General features: G+C 37.7%; 1 protein-coding gene across 4 annotated transcripts in view; it reads left to right on the forward strand.

The window, feature by feature from the left end:
- wrn (WRN RecQ like helicase) overlaps positions 1 to 18,745 on the forward strand; it is a 103,275-nt gene that overhangs the window by 40,060 nt on the left and 44,470 nt on the right. For all 4 annotated transcript variants that reach the window (XR_011962392.1, XR_011962393.1, XM_072583923.1 and 1 more), the window contains exons 15-24: positions 2,425 to 2,493; positions 4,163 to 4,245; positions 5,956 to 6,062; positions 8,088 to 8,275; positions 8,381 to 8,555; positions 10,382 to 10,563; positions 11,978 to 12,079; positions 14,254 to 14,346; positions 15,919 to 16,060; positions 18,064 to 18,234. Coding sequence is in view for 2 of the 4 variants with exons in the window: in XM_072583923.1 (XP_072440024.1) it covers positions 2,425 to 2,493; positions 4,163 to 4,245; positions 5,956 to 6,062; positions 8,088 to 8,275; positions 8,381 to 8,555; positions 10,382 to 10,563; positions 11,978 to 12,079; positions 14,254 to 14,346; positions 15,919 to 16,060; positions 18,064 to 18,234 (1,312 nt within the window). In the remaining 2 variants the exon portion in view is untranslated. The remainder of the gene's footprint in view (positions 1 to 2,424; positions 2,494 to 4,162; positions 4,246 to 5,955; positions 6,063 to 8,087; positions 8,276 to 8,380; positions 8,556 to 10,381; positions 10,564 to 11,977; positions 12,080 to 14,253; positions 14,347 to 15,918; positions 16,061 to 18,063; positions 18,235 to 18,745) is intronic.

Raw genomic sequence — 18,745 nt, forward strand, 5'->3', positions numbered from 1 at the left:
ATGCTACTTTTATGGTCGTATGGATCTGCATCCCCAAATCTTGCTGCTCTTCTGTGCTGTCGAACTGACTCCTTTGCAGAGTTTAATTGTTCAGGATTATAATTATAACTATAATTATAAACAAAAGGGAGGGAAATGCAGGAAATAGGAGAATCAGGGGAGTGAAATTTTAAGTGAGATAAGTTTGTGAAGGACAAAATGAGTGAGATCAGAGAAAGTTATGAAATGGGGACAAAGAGCTAATAAAAGTTAACCTGGATGTGGGGCCTGGTGGGTCAAGATATGGGCGCGCAGTTTTGAAAATGTTTGTGGAGAATGGTAGGCAGTGAGAATAATTAAGTCTTGAGGAGACTGAAATTAGGTGAAAGGTTTCAGTGGCAATGCCAAAGGAAGTGCTGTGAAGGCACAATACGTGTACAACATGAGTTACCCTGAATATCCACATGAAGTTCCAGCTGGGAGAACATGTGGTCCCAGAAGGAGAGAACAACGTTAGGAGTTGGGTGGGAAAGTGAACAAGAATTCCATCAGTTTATATGGTGTCAGTGTTCGGGAGGAAGTTTATTTGATGTCAAACATACAAGCTGGCAGCATGGATGTAATCATGGGTTCAAGACAGATGACGCAGAGATAGGGCTCTGTATGTCCGAACACATAGCCTTGTTGCTGCAGGTTGTGTCACCAAACTGTTAATGAATAAGAGGAAGGAATTGCAGTAAGATCAATCTTTTGGAGCGCACCCTGAAAGGGAAATGATTCAGTACTGAACAGAGAAACTGCATCTAGAACAATGAGGGCATTTACTCTTTTTTTTAAAGTGCATCACAATGGTTTAAGCAATATTCAACAGAACAATCTACATTTTACAACATTTTAATGAGGATTTCCTTCTGCTTGGCCCTCCAAAAATCCGATATTGGCAGCACACTATCATATCACAATCCACAAGGAAAATAGCAGTTTAGATGCTACGCTGTTCCAAGTGATTACCATAAAATTCTCACTTCATTTGCTTTATTGAAACAATACAGCTTATTTCTAATTCAAATTAAGGTAGCAGCAAATATTTGGAAATGTTTAAAATGTATTTTTAATGCCCAGTTTGTATCAGTGATGCTTGTTTTCATTTTGTACTGATTCATTTTTTATTAGTGGGATAGATTTAGCAATATTGTGATTTGAAATACTCCAGTCATATAAGGATTCTGAAGAAGAGTCACACTGGACTCAAAGCGTTAATGCTATTTGTCTCTCTTTGATGCTGCTAGATCCGCTGAGTTTCTCGAGCATTTTGCTTTTGTCTCAAATTTCCAGCATCTACATTATTTTCCATTTTATTCGAGATGAGTTTCTTCTCCCAGAGGGTTGTGAATCTGTGGACTTCAAGCTGTTGAAGCTGGGCTTCAGAATATTCAAGGTTGAGATGGACAGGTTTTTAATCAGTGAGAGAATCGAGGGTTGTGGGGAAAGGCAGGAAGTGGAGTTGAGGATTATCAAATCATCTCATTGAATGGTGATGCAGATTCAGTGGATTGAATGGCTTACTTTAACTCCTATGTCGAATGGTCATATTTGATCCTCTGAATCTGCCCCACTATTCAGTAAGGTTACGGGTCGTACTGCTATAATGTGTATTTCATCAGCGCGAATAGGCTATAACGAAATTGATGAATTGTGGACATCGTTTGGATAATGCGAACTTTCTACTAAATGTGTCCACAGCAGCTTTCTATTACCAATCTTCTACAGCGTGATTCTCTGTAGCGGTTTCCCGTTGCGATTCTCTATAGCGCAAGGTTGCAGAGAAACACAACTATCGCATTCTAGCAGAATGATCTGTGTGGTTGGATGAGTTGTGGTCTTGGTTCCACTTTCATGTATGCAGTCCACATCTCATGATTCCCTTGTCTATCAAAACTCAGCCTTGGTGGAAACAAAAATTAAGGACCCAGCCTCCACTACTTTCTGAAGAAGAGAATTCCATACTCTTTCAGACCCTCTGATAGAGAGAAAACAAAAACACACCTGTTTCATTAAATTATGTACCTTAGCTTTAGTCTCCCCATAAGAGGGCATATTGTCTGCATAAGATTTTAGTTTACTATGATCACCTTGATTCTTCTAAATTCCAATGGATATAGGTCAACTCTATTCAATCTTTCTTCCTACAATAGGCATTTCATCCAAGAATGAGTCGAGTCAACCTTCTTTGAACAATTCCTAAAGCTTCTCACTTGACAAGTGTGTCATATTGTTTATGTGCAGGCTTGCCTTGGAGGCCTCCGTTTACTATAATAGAGAGATTGCGCCAGTTGTCAGCACTTGTCATATCCAGTCATTGCTTCAACTTGATGTAGATAATTAATAATTTGTATGAATGCAACAAAATGGCTCACTATCCCCGTATCTGATGTTCTTTTGTAGCATGTCCAATGTAGCAGCTTGTTTCCTTGGCTCTTCCCAGTCGAAAAATCTTTCCCATGAGCTGACAAAGTAAGTATGCTGCCAGTGAACTCTACTTTGTTCCTTATGAAGTTAAACTGAAGAGAAAACATCACCAGCTAGTTTCTCTTTAATCCTTAGATTTTCCGTGGAGATTGCAATGAAGTTTTTTTTCAAAACAAAAACAGATTCTTTGCCCTTTTACATTTAGTGGAAAAAATGAGTTCTAGAAGAGAATTCTACATTGCTGAGAAACTAAAATTATTGTCAAGACTGGTCTTCTGTTCTTAAGTTGATGTCTAACGTCTGAAGATATTAAAATGCTCAAAAGCTGTTCTTAAGTTTATGTCAGTTTTTGATGTTAAGATACTATTTATGTAAATAATATCCATTTGAAAGGTATGGTGAGTTGAGGCAGAATGTAAATCTTGTGGCCATTTTCTGTTTGAAATGTTATGTTGTAGCGACTTTTTTCCTCTTTTAAACAAGACCTTCCATTTGGCTTATGTTGATCATTGTTTTAAAATTAGTTCTGTATCAATTTCTCGTGATTTGATTTGAGTGGTATTGAATAACCACATTCCTTCAAAGAAAGGCATCAGTACTTGTTACAGTAGTTCTAGTGAGCAACATGTTTGGATTTTTTAATTTGAGGAGCACTCAGTTCCTACTATTTTGTTTGAACATGTGTGATATACAGAAGAGGTGTCTGTTTCTCTAAAATAGAGAAAATAATTTCCAGTTGTGATTTGTGTTGGGCAGCAAAGCTTCTCTGGCACAGATGGGTGCATCTCTTGCCTGTTCTTTCCACTATTTCACAAACTGATATAGTTCCAGTACTCCCAAAATCAGTATGATTGGAACTTCTGTGCAGTGTTCTCAAAAAAGATTAGCTGATTCCATTGCATAGAATTGTGAGAACTTGCAGCGTGGAAGGGAAGCCGTTTGCCCCACTATGCAGTTGCTGGCTGTTTGGAAGTGCTTTCCAATTTTTCCCCACTCCCCTGCTTTTTCTCCATTGCCTGAAGCTTCTCCTTTCCAGAGTTTGAATGCTACTATTAAATCTTCTACTGCCACTTTGTGGTAATTTATCATAAATCATAGCACACAATTTCTAATGGCATCTCACAATTTAGTCATGCAAAAGGATTTTTGAAGCTCTCCCACTCTAAACCATTTTTTGGTACATTTGATTGCAAATTTTTGATGTGTTGCAAGTGCATAGTGTTTCCTTGGTTTTTGTTATTCATTCATTATAGTTTCTTTTGTCATTATTTCAATGTAACATTACAGCGTGGAAATGTAATCTAATGTAAAAACTTCATAATACAGAATTCTTCTTGTCTCTGTATTGCTTCTTTTGAAAGAAAATGAATATAGAAAAGAAAATGCTAGGATATTTTGTTGTAGCATTATTTAAATGCTGCATTGAAATAATGACAAAAGAAACTATAATGAATGAACAACAAAAACCAAGGAAACACTATGCACTTGCAACACATCAAAAATGTGCAATCAAATGTACCAAAAATGGTTTAGGGTGGGAGAGCTTCAAAAATCCTTTTGCATGACTAAATTGTGAGATACCATTAGAAATTGCAGAAAGGGATTTGTAGGTTGATCGAAATGGACTTAGTGTGAATAGGAATTCTATTTGAGCTTTGTATGTTTTGGAGCAAGATTGCTTTAAAATGACTTCATATTCTGTTTTAATCTTTAGGGGTCATTTCAAAGTTGTTTATATGACTCCTGAATTCTGTTCAGGATCTGTTTCATTACTCAAGAAACTTGATGACAGTGTTGGTAGGTACAACATAATTCTTTTCATGCGTTTTTAATGTTCACAACTTTGAAAGCAAAATTTAAATTTTAGGAGAGCCGATGATTGTTGTAGTGCAAGTGCACTGCAGTTCAGCCACTTCAATTAAATCTGTTAAAGATACTTTGTGACTCCATTTAGAATGTTATTACTGTCATCATAAGTGACTGATGCCTACCTTTACTTGAAACATGGATCAATGTCAAAATTCCGATTCTAGACATCAGTATTGGCAAATGTTTATTGTAACAGAGTAACGATCACAAGGTCAACAGCATTGAATTGTGGAGAGCACCCAGGATGCACTAAGCTGCTGTATGTTATAATGGGCCTGTCATGAATAGTGCTTTCAAGTGTAGCTCAGAACAAAATGATGTAGAGCAGGAAAATGAAGAATTGCTGGACTGGATTGTACATCTATAATATAGTTCATATTTTGGATTTGTATTTGTGTGTTTTAAGAATAGGTTGTTGTTATTATTATTGTTCATAATTGATTAGAAAAGCAGACGGCAGTTCAGAAAGTTTAGAATGTACAATATGTTTCTCAAACACATCTTTGAGCAAACATACATCGCCAGCATGCTGCTGTTAACAGGAGTGTGTAATTATTTGATGGTCATAGTGTCCCCTCTAATTTTTTTTTCTGGCTGCATGAGCCTTTGTGATCTATGCATAGCAGCCACTTCTGGAACTGGAGGTCAGTGCTACAGTCGATGTGCTGATGCTGGTTGCTGCGCTCAAAACCTTGGAGCGGCTGCACATGCACAGCTCTGCATCCTAGAGGGAATGTTGGTTGTGGCAAATGTATATATTGGAAATTTCCATAAAGATGAACAAGAAATGGAATGGAAAATTAATGGAAAGGAACACCATAGTAGTGCATGCAGATGTAAGGTTTTTAATGTATTTTAGATTGTGATTGTTGCGTGGAAAATTCGCATGCTGCATTCAAATAAAGGTGTTGTGATGAAATCATAGGGTCAGACCGCACTTAAAGAGGCCATTTACCCCATGCCATAGGAAGTGGTGGAGATTGGTACAACAGCAACATTTTAAAGCATTTGGATGGGTATATGAATAGGAAGGGTTTGGAGGGATATGGGCCGGGTGCTGGCAGGTGGGACTAGATTGGGTTGGGATACCTGGTCGACATGGACAGGTTGGACCGAAGGGTCTGTTTCCATGCCGTACATCTCTATGACCCTTTTGAAATAGGCATCCAATTACCTCTGCTGCTGATTTCTTTCTCCAAACTCCCCAAACATTTTCCTTTCAACCCAATTAAATTTTGTCAACTTCAAAGTGTGGAATAGCCAGAGAGCAATCCTCCATCCTGTCAACCAGGGAAAGGCATGTACTTTAAAGCAGAAAGGACTGGAAGGACTCAGCGGGTTTGGCAGAATCTCTGGAGTGAAATCATTTATTCATTTAACACAGCTCTTCTTCAGGATAAGCTCGAAACGTTAACTCTCTTTATCTTGCCACGGATGCTGCCAGTCCTACTGAGTTTCTTGAGCATTTTGTTTTTATTTCAGATCTCTGGCATTTGCAGTATTTAGCCTTTCTCTAAACTAAAAGCATAGATAGGGGGACAGTAACTGATTTGTAGAGTTATCCACTGCTGAAAGTTAATAATTATATTTTGCCAGTCTGCAATTGCCCAATGTATTTGTCTTTTGATTTACTGCCAGGTATAACTCTTGTTGCTGTGGATGAGGCTCACTGTATCTCTGAATGGGGACATGATTTTAGAAATTCATACAGAAAACTTGGAACCTTGAAAGATTTTCTGCCACAGGTGAACTGATGAAATGTCTTTACCAAGAAAGTATTCAAATTATTTTTCCTTGAAGTACTAGCAAATAGTAATGCAAAGTATTGGTTAGATATGAGGTCATTTGATGCAGTTGTTCATATATGGGCTGCATGATGGATTGGTGTGGTAGGTTTGGAAATGTCTATGACACAATTATACGAATTCAGTTTGTGTTGCTTCTATTTAGCTTCCAGTTAGCCATTTGGGTTAGAAGGACCCAAGAATGTAACTACAGTACGTACTTGAATAAAAATAGATTTCCTGTAACATTCAATGCTCTTTTTTTTTGGCAACCTTAGTTATTCACAGATGACAGGTCGACATTTGTGAGTTAAGGTATTATCCTGTATTTAAATGTTACAATCAAGAAGTGAAATTTTTTTCATGCTATTATTTGTTTGATGTACAATTCACACCAATTTGGCGCAAAGGTTTAAGACACATCAGGTCAGAATCAGGTGACGACCTCCCTTTGTGTGCAGCTCAGCTGAGTTCAGTTTCTCTGTAGTACTCGTGGAAGGCAATCATATAACCTTTTTATTTGTTTAGAGATCAAGTGGACTTTTGTTAATGATATGGTATTTTGGACTGTAACATGAATTTCAGCCACTCAAAAGTAGTATCCATGAATTAGTTGACCCCATAAATTTAATCTTTAAAAATAGTCCAAAAAATTTGACTTTTATATGAGTAAATATGATATTTATTGAGATTTCACAAAGGCCATATTGATGAAGACATTGCAATCTTCACTGATTAGTTCTCAGTGGGGTGAGGTGGGTCTTTGCCTACAGGATAAAATGAAATTTTAGCAAATTGACAGCCTACTCCAGTTTTTCATTATTTTCATTGACTTGAAAAATGTTGGCAGGACTTTTACTCTCATTCCAAGAGAAAGTGACAGACTCAAAAAGCATGTCTCCAAAAGATTTTGAACGATTGTTCTATGACCTTCATTGGAAAGGAGATCAGGAAGACTGCAAAATTCAGCTACTGTTCACCGCAAATCCATTTTATGTTGCTATATAGACAAATTTTACACCCATTGTACTTTGCATGTTAAAATCTTTGCACCCAGGTAAATCCCATCTCATCATAGTTTATAATCTTAAAATATGTTTAATTATTACAGTTTTTTGCATTTCAAGTTCATTGTTTGCATAATGAGTTGTCAGTCTCAGGAAGACTGGATTTGATGTTTGGGATGCATTGAAGAAAAGTTTTAGTTTGAATTGTTTTTACTATTTTTAACTTCAAAACTTTTTACGTCAAAGCCTCTGTATCTGTGAAATCAGGAATTGTGAGTTCACCTATCCACACCAAAAAATAGGTAACAAAAATCAACATCTGCAGGCAAAAGTCTGCGTATCTGTGTTTCTAATCAGTTTTTAATCTATGTTTAAATTACCTCCATACTCGCAAATTTCATCATTTGCGGGGGTTCTCAGGAACAGAACCCTCAAATACATGAAATGACTGTACTCCATTTCATTCTTTTTAAAACAAAGTCACTCTATAATTGGGTTTGCTGGTGGAACTGCGTAAACTTGGTCCTTGGCTTTAGACTTTATAAGCTGTTAATTAAGTTTGAATAAGTTATAAAACTGAAGGCTGGCAGCAGAAAGAAAATGACCAAAATACACTTGTTTTTTGCATTTAAAATATTGGTGCTCGGGTAAGTCCCCATCTCATCACATGATCGTATATAACGTTAAACATGTTTAATTAGTACACTTTTGCATTTTAAGTTCATTTTTGCATAATGAGTTGTCAGTCTTAGGAAGACTGGGTTGGATGTTTGGGATGCACTGAAGGCCTTCAGAGAAGGGACCTACTCCTGGCCTGTATGTGACTTGAGGCCCACATGGTGTGGTTTCTTAAATGAAATTAAGGCCGTTAGAATTAAAAATCTGCACTGTGTAACCCTCATCCAAAAAATGGAAATACCTGTTGATGTCTGAATGGGTCTGTTTTATTTTGTTAATAAGATTGATTTATTTTTACTAGACTCCAGTTGTTGCTTTGACTGCCACTGCCAGCCCTTCAATCAGATGTGACATCATAGAGAGTCTGAGACTGAAGAACCCTCGGATTGTCTGTACTACATTTGACCGACCAAACCTGTATTTAGAAGTTGGCTCTAAATCTTCAGACATTCAGCAAGATTTAAAGCCATTTTTAATTAAAAGGGACACGTATGTATTTACTTAAAAGTGATAAGATATGCTAAAATTTACACATTATTCAACAAATTCAGTATGGCTTTTGACTTCATGAAGATGTTTTCTCTTAAATGGTAGGTTCACTTTTGAGTTTGAAGGTCCCACTATAGTTTACTGCCCGTCCAGGAAAACCACAGAACAAGTGGCTGGAGAGTTGTCACGGATGAATATTGTTTGCGGTATATACCATGCAGGCATGGGCATCAAAGCAAGGAGAGACGTCCATCACAAGTTTATGAGGGATGAAATTCAGGTCTGAAACAGTTTTTATTTAACCTATCGTGGCCAGCGCTACAATGCCTTATTCTTAAAGTGTAAAGCTGTATATCATTTACTATTTTCAGGCCATCAATATTGGTTATTTTGTGTGTACTGGCTTGTGCGTACCAATGTTAAAAATGACAATAGTTGGCCGAAAGTAATAGTGTAGTGCAGAAAATTTTCTGATTCACCAATGCTGAATAAAATGGAACTGAAGCAAAGTGGTTCAGCAGACACCTAACTTATTTTTTTCCCATTTTCTTTTCCCTTTATTCTCCTGATTGCTGTGACAACTTAAACTATGTTTCTCATATCACTAGTGGCAACTTTCTACTTTTACCAAGTGGTTATTCTTCATAGTAACTGCGGGGGCTGTCACAACAGTTTCCAAACACTAACCCAACCAGCAACTACAGGAATATTTCCAGCAGTAGATAGCAGTCGTGAACAGGAGCTTGAGCTAATTGTATTCTTTCCCTTCAACAACAGCAATAGAAACAACAAATAATTGTGAATTCTTCCTCTGCATCTTATCGAAGATCAGCCAATGGATTACAGGGCACCACCGAGATTGGATCTTTCTTCGATTGTGGAGGGCTAAAATGATCAGCTATTCTTTTGGTCCAAAAGCACTTTCTTCACTGTTATGGTTTGAAGGAAAGACTGCATTTATAAAGCTGCTGCATATCTTTTTCAGGGCTCATTATTTTCTCTCCCAATGTCTGAGGAGGCACCACTGTTATGGATCAGTGTTTAAATGCTGACCATTGAATGGTTTACACTGATATATATTACAGTGAATTTCTTTGGTCTATTACAAACGCAAAACAGTGTGAATGTTGGACCTCTGAAATAAAAAAAAAGAATATGCTGTAAACACCAACAGGTCAGATTGAGCACAAAAAAGTTACCAGGATGAATTTTCACACCTCAAACCTGACTCTGGTTAGCCAAGATTGTGGCATAAAATACCACTAAAATGATGAATGCTGATACTTCCTGTTGCTCCTCATTTTTGATGGTCAAGAATTGTGGCAAATTGTAATCTGATGCTCACTTAGATTGCAAATTCATGTCACTATAACTCAACACAGGAAGTTAAAATTTCCTTGCCGTTGATATTCTGCTAACGGGTGGATTCTGAAGGCTGTAGCCAATGCGCATCTCTCTGGCAGCTTCATATACTCTCGCTTTCTCACTTTCATTTTCTCTTGTGCATTTTTAGGTTTCTAAAACTGATAGCTTTCAAGCTCAACAATTTGAGATGTGTTAACATCAAACTCCGGGCATGGGGCATGAGGCATCTGGGTGAACAGGGCTACTTAATCTTTTGAATTGAAAGATTAGAACGTGAACAGAACGTAGACTCTATAAAGAGATGTGAAGAAAAATTGGGGACAAAAAAAATAGTTGATACCTTTTAAACTTTTCAAACTTTTTTCCTAACAACTGAAAACTGAGTTAAAAGAACTGAGACTGAAATTAATAAGACCTCACTTTCGGTAATGAGTTCAGTTAGTATTCATAATCCAAAAACCTTATTCTATCCAATGCATTTTCGTTGTGAGCTAGACACTCATCTCAGATGGTACCTTTTCAATTTCTATGTATAACTGTTCAGCTACTCTTGTCTGAAGTTTGTGTAGCATTTGAAAATAAATTGCTGAGTGCCATTATCTTCATTATTACCTTACAGCAACCGTTATTGTTAGATGTTATGGTTTTCTGTTCTGACTAATCTGTACAATTATTTATATAGGTCCTATGCAGTTCTAATTAAATGGTTCACATTTTCAAACAAACATCTTTTTCTGCCAGTGTGTGGTGGCTACCATTGCTTTTGGCATGGGGATTAACAAGCCTGATATTCGTAAAGTCATTCATTATGGAGCCCCTAAAGAAATGGAATCCTACTATCAAGAAATTGGGAGAGCTGGGCGAGATGGTTTGCCCAGTGCTTGTCATGTCTTATGGTCTCCTGCTGACATGATGTTAAACAGGTAACATAATGTCAGTCCGTATTTGACTGGATAAATAGGTAGTGTTCGCTTATTAACAGATTGGAATCTTCACTGTACATTGTAGATGGAAGAGCCTTTTAGTCCAGCTGCATTTTTGCTTAATGAGATAATTGGTAATGTCATAAAGTAATTTGTAGTTTTCTCACTTTCAAATGGGATAGAAAGTTGTTGAAAACTTGAATTCCAAGAAAATTAAATAACTTTGTTTTAACTTTCTCAATCAAAACTGGTGAGATTTAGTTGCAGTATGGGATTCCAATGAACTCCTATCCCCACCTTCCCGATGTGTTGATGTATCAATTTACTTCTAATTCTAGTTTCAGAAAGATGTTGCACTTTAAATTTGTTTAACTGGTTAATGTGATTTTATAACACACTGTTTAATTCTTTAATAACTAATACCTAAACAAGGCATTATCTCTGAAGTTGCATGATTCTCCCCAGTCAATTCATTTTGGTACAATAAGAATTGTGAAGAGATTATTTTAAATGAAATCTTTAATACTGTTCATATTTTGATACCTTATTGGAGGATTAGTCACTCAGGATTTCTGAATTTGCTAATTGTTCGGTGTATGGCTGTTCAGGCATCAGCAGCAGCAGCACTCCAGCTCATCAGTGAACTTAGAGAGGGAGTGCTGTGAGTCTATTTGACATCGGAAGTCACCATACCAGAGCCCAACCGTGGCTTGGTGCTTATCCGCATGTGCTTTCCAGCAAAAGGTCATTGTATAGCATGAGAACTAGGAGCCCTAAGTGACTGTGTCCCTAACGTAATTGTAATGCTCCACTTTTGCAGTGATTAAGGTCAGGAAACTTAACAAAAATAGTAAGCTTGGGACCTTCAGTTTTATATAGTCTTGTACTATGGCCCATATGGATATTTAAATATTAAAGTTAATATATTTATTGATACAAAGCTAATGTGAATATAAGGGAACTATTATCCTTGGTAATTTGCTTACCTGTGTGTGTTTATGTGTGTGTACGCACACACAGATGGCAGGCTACCCTCCAATCCAGCATATTGTGCCTTGAGGTGCTGAGTTGTGACAAAGTTTCCTTTCTTAACATCACTGTTGGGGTATATTGACAATGCTAATATCAAGTGCTTAACTGTAAGGATGGAGAAAAATTCAGCAAGAAATTGATGTTCATGCATTATTGCCAAGCATATACAATAATACAAAAAGTGGTTAGTTCGTATATAATATTGCTAGTTCAGTGACGTGGTAGGTTTACTCTTTCTGGGAATGATATATGCTCAAGAGAAGATCAAATTAATTTGGAGGACATAGACTAATCTATCAGAATTTGGATAAAATCTTGCATCGCTTGAGAAAGCAGCAAGTGTGTATGTTGTAATTGATGCAGTCGTTGTTTGTTTGTTCAGACGGCTGCTGAGTGAGATTAAAAGTCCAAAGTTCCGTGCCTACAAAATTAAGATGATGGAAAAAATAAAGAAATACCTCACATCATCGAAGTGCAGAAGAAAGTAAGTGTTTAGTTCCAGTTACTCACTGTTTATATCCATTCTTCATGCCACCAGTCTGTGCCAGTTTGGCTCAGTTAATAGCACACTCGTCTCTGAGTCACTGTGTCATTGGGTCAAGTTCCGCACGAGAACCTGAGCACGTAATCAAAGCTGACACATCAGTGTATTAATGGGGGAGGGCTTTATTATTTGAAATGCCTTGCTTTTAATGAGGATTGAATTGATGCCCGGTCTTGCAACATTATATGCTTGAAAGACTGTGTGGAACTTTTAGAAGGAAAGAAGGGAATTCTCTCTGTTAACCGTCAATATTTATTCTTCATCCAACGGTCTCAACTGATTTTATCTGATTTTGTTTTGCTCATCTGTTCATGCCTACCTTCCCTTGAATTCTATGTTTGAACCTCTCTAAACTTCATTGCTGCTCTTGTTGCAACACTGAAATAGCCCAGAAAGGAATAAGCTGGAAACAATGTAGTCTATGATTGCCACCACAGTATACTTCCTTCCCCTCACTAACCTCCCTGCAGCCTTTGTCAAAGTCCCATGTCCAATTCTCCTTCAGCCCAACTCCATACTTTTTACCTTTACCTGGTTTTACTGTTCCATCCGGCTCAATGTGCTTGAGTTTGTCTCCTCCTCTGCCAAAAAATTGGAAACCATCCAAAGATGCATGTAAGCTTTCACATGTATCCTGGCAATGCTCAGATTTCCTTCACTAGCAACACTACAGGTCCCTGCTGCCTTTTTGTTAGACCACTTTAAAAAATCCAGTGCTGGATGAGCTGAAATTTCCACCAGTTAAACGTTTGAAGACCAAAGCTGTTGTTTTCAGCTCACCCTCATTTTAAAAACAAATTCCATTCCATTGTACGTTCAGGGTCCCAGGTGGACCGAGATAATCGCAATCTTAGTGTCTTGTTTGATCTGAAAATCTAATATCTCTTCCAGCACATAGACTGCTTACTTACAACCTCATAACATTGACTCTGCTCCTGCTTCAGCTTATACACTGCTTGCAATTCTTGATTTTGTTCCCTCCAGATTTAACTGTAATAGAAAGTGGGTCACAAGCACCAGTGCTTCACTGATGATGTTACCAAATATGGTGAAGAAACATCTGAAAACGAACCTTCCAGCTCAGCAAGCCAACATACATTCAGATTTAACTGTTCTAATGCTAGATTTAACTGCTAATTTATTTCAAATTACTTATTACAGTCAGTCTCAAAATAAGTAAAATATGTACTGCATGCAAGGGATAGTGTCATTATTTTTGTAGTGCCATTACTGATGGAATACACAAAACCCAAGAGCGAACTTTAAGAACCAGCTTATCTTGCATTGTCTGTGATGCTGGAATGTTCTCCTGCTGTCCCATCATTCGAATCTCTCTGCCTCCCCATTTATAATCTTAAAACTTAAGTTGATCAACTAACCTGCACAAAGCTCCTGTTTTCATCAAGCCTGTACCTGTTTACCTACCTTGGCTTGTCGTGCACTGACATCTCTATTTTAAAATTCTCATCTTGGATTCAAGCCCCTCAACAGCTTGCCATTCGCTGTCTCTGTAACTTCCCTCAGCCCTTCTACCTTCAAGGAAATGTGAGTTTCTCCAACTCTGGCAGTTTGTGCAGCCCCACTTCCTTTGCTCCACTGCTGGTAACTGAGTCATCAGCCATCCAGGCCTTAATCTCTGGATTTTCCTCCCTAAATCTCTCCACATCATCTATTCCTTTTTTAAGATTGCTGCTTAAAACCCACCTCCTTTGGCCAAGGTTTCAGCTGCTCTGCCTAATATCTCCGTCTTTGATTCGGTACCTGTTACATTTATCAGTTGAAAACAATTTTATAAGTACCTTGGAACATTTTTCAGAGCAAATTACTATGATTTCTGGTGCCTTACTATCCACAAATTGTCTGCTATATCATGGGGACAAGCTTGAGACTTGTCTTTAGGTTAGTGTCTGAGTAATTGAAACGTGCTGCATTAATGCAGAGTTTACTTCATTTCTTTCCCACAGTAAAAGTACCAATTTCCTCTCATTCTTAACTCCATTTTTTAGCCGTGATTTGATAAAATGTTTGACATCTGAATGTTGAGCTACAAATCTTCAACCAAAGTATGTTTACCTGATGCTGTGTCAGTGACTGCAATTTTTCCTTTCCAACAGTATTATCTTGTCCCATTTTGAAGATGAACAGCTCAGAAAGGCTACCCTTGGGATCATTGGCACTGATAGATGTTGTGACAATTGTAGATTAAGGTAAGTAACTCAGCCTGTGATCCCCGATTGAAGTTAGATTAATGATTGAGATGTCATTTTGAGAATCATTGTGATTTGTGACCTTTGAGACTCCCTGCTGATCCAAATATATTTCCCATTATATTCATGTTCTATCTAGCGTCCTATTGAGTCAGGCTTATGAAATTCTGTACACAGTAAAAGAAATGCTTGTTCTGGTTTTGTTAATAATTCTCTTCTTTATAACTGTACAATTAGCCAGAAGATATTCAGTCATATGTTATGTGACTCTTGGGATCAGCTATGTTAAATGTACAATTTCCACAATGCTTTGAAACATTTAACTAGATTTCAAGAGAAGAACTAAGCTGGAATACTTAACTACAGTACAACGTTCAATTCATGACTCAAATAAATCTATTTATAATGCCTTAGAGCAGATGTTTTTAATTCACTGTTGGGATTTGGGCCTTGCTTGGCCAGCAGTTATTCCTCATCCCTAGTTGCACTTGAGAAGGTGAACTGCCTTCTTGAACATATGCTATAACTGGACCCACAATGCTCGAAGGAAAGGAATTCCAAGATTTTGATCCAGTGATAGTGAAAGAGCCGCAATATATTTCTACTCAGGATTTGAGTGGTGGTGAGAACTTGGTGGTGTTCTCATGTATTTCCGAGAATCTCTACTCTATGGAAGTAGACCATTTGGCCCTTTGAGTCTACACAGTCCCTTTGTATAGCGTCCCACCCAGACCCACCCCATCCCTGTAACCCTGCATTTCCCATGGCTAACCCACATTCCTGGATACTGTGGGCAATTTAGCATGGCCAATCCACCTAACCTGCACTTCTTTGGGCTGTGCGTTGAAATCGGAGGCCTTGAAGACATGGGATGAATGTGCAAACTCCACACAGAGTTGCCCGAGGGTACAATTGAACCTGTGTCCCTGGTGCTAACTGCTGAGCCACCGTGTTGTCATGCCCTTGTTTTTCTAGATGGAAATGGTTGTGGTTTTGGAAGGTGCGGCCTAAGGATCTCTTGTATTAGAGACTTATGCCATCAAAGCTATCAAAACAGAAAACCCGACAATAGGTTATTTAATAGCAAATCTCTATTTTCATAATGGGTGATTGTCTGAATTTTAGGTAGCAGTCCCAATTCTGGATGCTTACAGCTGTTTATGTGTAACAGTAGTTCAGTTAATGTAAATGACTCTGTGGCACCATTCAAAGACAAAAGACTTCTCATGCTTTGTCCATCAATGTTCATCCCCCAACTCAAAACACACAGATCAAATTAATAAGTTAGTCTTTCTTGTGTGAGCCTGTTTACCACAGATCAACCCTTGCATTTGTCACCATAACTGTGACTGTACTTCAATCAGTAATTCAGTATTTTGGAGCATTCTCCTAATCTCAAAGACATGACGAGTACTGTATAGATACGAATTTCTTCTCTGTTAGCAAAGGTAATTAAAAATATAAGGGAAATTTATATCAAACAATCCCTCTAAAACAAATGCAATGTTGCATTGTTGATTTTTGTTTTGGCTTAATGTAAGAGTGTAATATTTTTCTTGTTTTCTGCTGTAGAGTTGATAGCTGCACTTTGGCAGATGACCCAGAAAATGAAATGCAAGAATTTGGGAAGGAAGTGTATCAACTGTTATCTGCAGTCAGTATTTTAGGAGAAAAGTTTGGCATTGGAGTTCCTGTTCTGTTCTTGCGAGGATCTGTAAGTCTATTGCTGTTAAAATACAAAAACGTAAAAAAAATATTTTATATCAAATGTGGGGTGAGTTTAATATTTGTCTTCGGTTAACCTGTTTCCCACCATATGACTGTGATGCTCTGGATCTGGCACAATAGCTTTTGTATTCCTTGATATTCTGATATTCTTTGAGAGTAAGGTGAGGTAAAGTCACCTTGTTCCAGAGAACATTACAGCTGCGCTCTCATTAGAGAAACACATGAGTGTGATTTAACCTGAGGGTAACTGTGCCTCAGGCGAGGGGAGAGTTTGAGAAGGAAAGTTCTTCAACACAACCTCAGCCAATATGAGAATTGAACCCACACTCTTTGGATTGGCTAGCTCAGTTGACTGAGTGGTTCATTTACGCTACAGAGTAATACTGGTTAAACTGCCACTAGTCATCTCTTTCTACGAGAATATAAGATTATGGGGACTTAACTTTGACCTTGCCTTTTTACTTTTATCTTTTGAGAGTTTGTGTGAAATCAGATGAAGTGAAGTTATAGTTGATACAATTACTGGACCTGGTACTAAGAATGTACTCTTCATTATTTTTTATTTCCATTAAGTATTTTTATGCTACATTTATAGTGGGGTTTATAATTGAAATTATTTATATAGACTTGTCACGCTGCACTGGTGCATGGTGTCCATTGTCAGAATAATGTAATTTCAGTGTAGTAAGTTTACATAGAATCTATTATAAATGTCATCATAGAATTTTAATATGAGGAAATTTAACTGATAAATGCATGCCAGTCTGAGATTTTTAAGATATGTGTGGTGTGTAACGTCACTGTGGGGTAAAAAAGAGATTATTGCAGTTAGAAGTCACTTCATTGCCACAGGCGCTGAAGCTTCTTTTTATGGGTACTGTATATTATTAATGCTAGTCAGTATCTCCATTTAGCACAAAAATCACAGAAGTTTTATGGTGTTCAGCCCACTGTTTCTGCATCACTGTCCAATGAATATTGTGGCATACTACTATTTATAGGAACAGAAGTAGACCATTCAGCCCTTCAAGACTGGTCTGCTGTTCAATTTGATAGCGGCTGATTATCTAACTGAGGACTCTGTTCTCATTTTTGCCCTATACCTTTTGATTCCTTTACTGGTAATAACTGTGAGTGATTTCAAGAAGGAGATTAATTATGTTTTGGCCTCAACTGCTTTCTCTGGTAGAGATTTCCATAGCCTTACCACTCTCTGGATGAAGAAATTTCAGAGTGAACATATACTCTCTCTAGAATTTTATCGATTTCTATGAAATTCTCTGCCCCTGCCACCTCATTCTTCTAAATTCCAGTGAATATAGTTCTAACTGATCCAGTCTGTTTTCATATATAAGGAGACCAAAACTACACACAATATTCAGTGTGATTTCACCAAGGTCTCATACAATTCAGGCAAGACATTACTGTTCCAGTATTCAAATCCTGTTGCTATGAAGACCAACATATCGTGTTGGTCTTCTTCTTTACCTGCTGCACCTGCATATTTATTTTCAGTGACTGGTATGCAACGACACCTAGCTCTTTTTGCACCTGCATTCCCACCCAATCTGCCTGTCTTTCTCCCTACACCCTTTTCCCCAAACCACACTGGCTGAGGTTATCATGAAAGACTCTATCTTAACCTCTCCCTTCGCCTAAGTGTCTCACAAGTTAACCTACTCTCCAATGACGAGGCAGCCCTACGATCTTATAGCACTATGGTGACTTGACTTCCATTGCGATATCTTTTATAGGCCTGCGAGTTTATTTCCTTCAAGCCTTCATGTGAGGCCCAGAATTGGGGACACTACTCCAGCTGAGGCCTAACTAGTGATTTATTAAAGTCTTATTTTTCCTTTTATTCTCGTCGCCATGTAGAAAACCAAGGATCCTGATGATGGTATAACTAATACGCCATGTCTGAAGGAGTAATTGTGATATTGAATGTTTGCTTGATGAGTGATGAACATATTTTCCTTATGTTCGTAGCACTCCCAGCGTTTGCCAGACAGGCATCGTAATCACCATCTGTTTGGCAGTGGAAAGAACCATCCTGAAAACTGGTGGAAGGCATTGGGTCAGCAGCTCATTATTGAGGGCTTCCTGCAAGAAAAATCCAGCTTCAACAAATTTGCTACTATAAATACTCTGACTGCCAAGGTTAGCTTGATTCATGTTGTGCTTTTACTGGGATACTGCAGAAAGTTCAGGATTGTTACAAATTACTCAAATGCGCTCAGTATCCAATCTTCTATGTTCACTTGGTGCGGAAGGAAAATCCAAATACTTTCAGAATGAGTGTCGTGTAAAATTCACAAACCTCGATTTTACGGAAGATGTTACGGTAGACACCATGTACTAAAGCCAAATCAATTAACTATGTCCGTCCTACAGAGATGAACCAATGTTTGTAATCAGTTTCCTGGTAACTGAAATTGATGTTTCAGTTTTCAATCCCTACCAAAACTTTGTTTTTTTAAATTACAAAAGTATTCTTAAAATTATTTACCTTCAGATTTTTAAGAAATCTTCTTATCATTTGCTTCACATCAATTTGTTTGGGAACAACCCTTTTTTTTCCAAAGAGAACTATCCTTTATTTCTCCAAATTGAAACATTTTATTTTGACTTATCTGTAACTATCAGCTATTTGCTATCTTTCACATGTCTG

The sequence above is a fragment of the Chiloscyllium punctatum genome, chromosome 14 (genome assembly GCF_047496795.1).
Source record: "Chiloscyllium punctatum isolate Juve2018m chromosome 14, sChiPun1.3, whole genome shotgun sequence".
Classification (NCBI taxonomy): domain Eukaryota; kingdom Metazoa; phylum Chordata; class Chondrichthyes; order Orectolobiformes; family Hemiscylliidae; genus Chiloscyllium; species Chiloscyllium punctatum.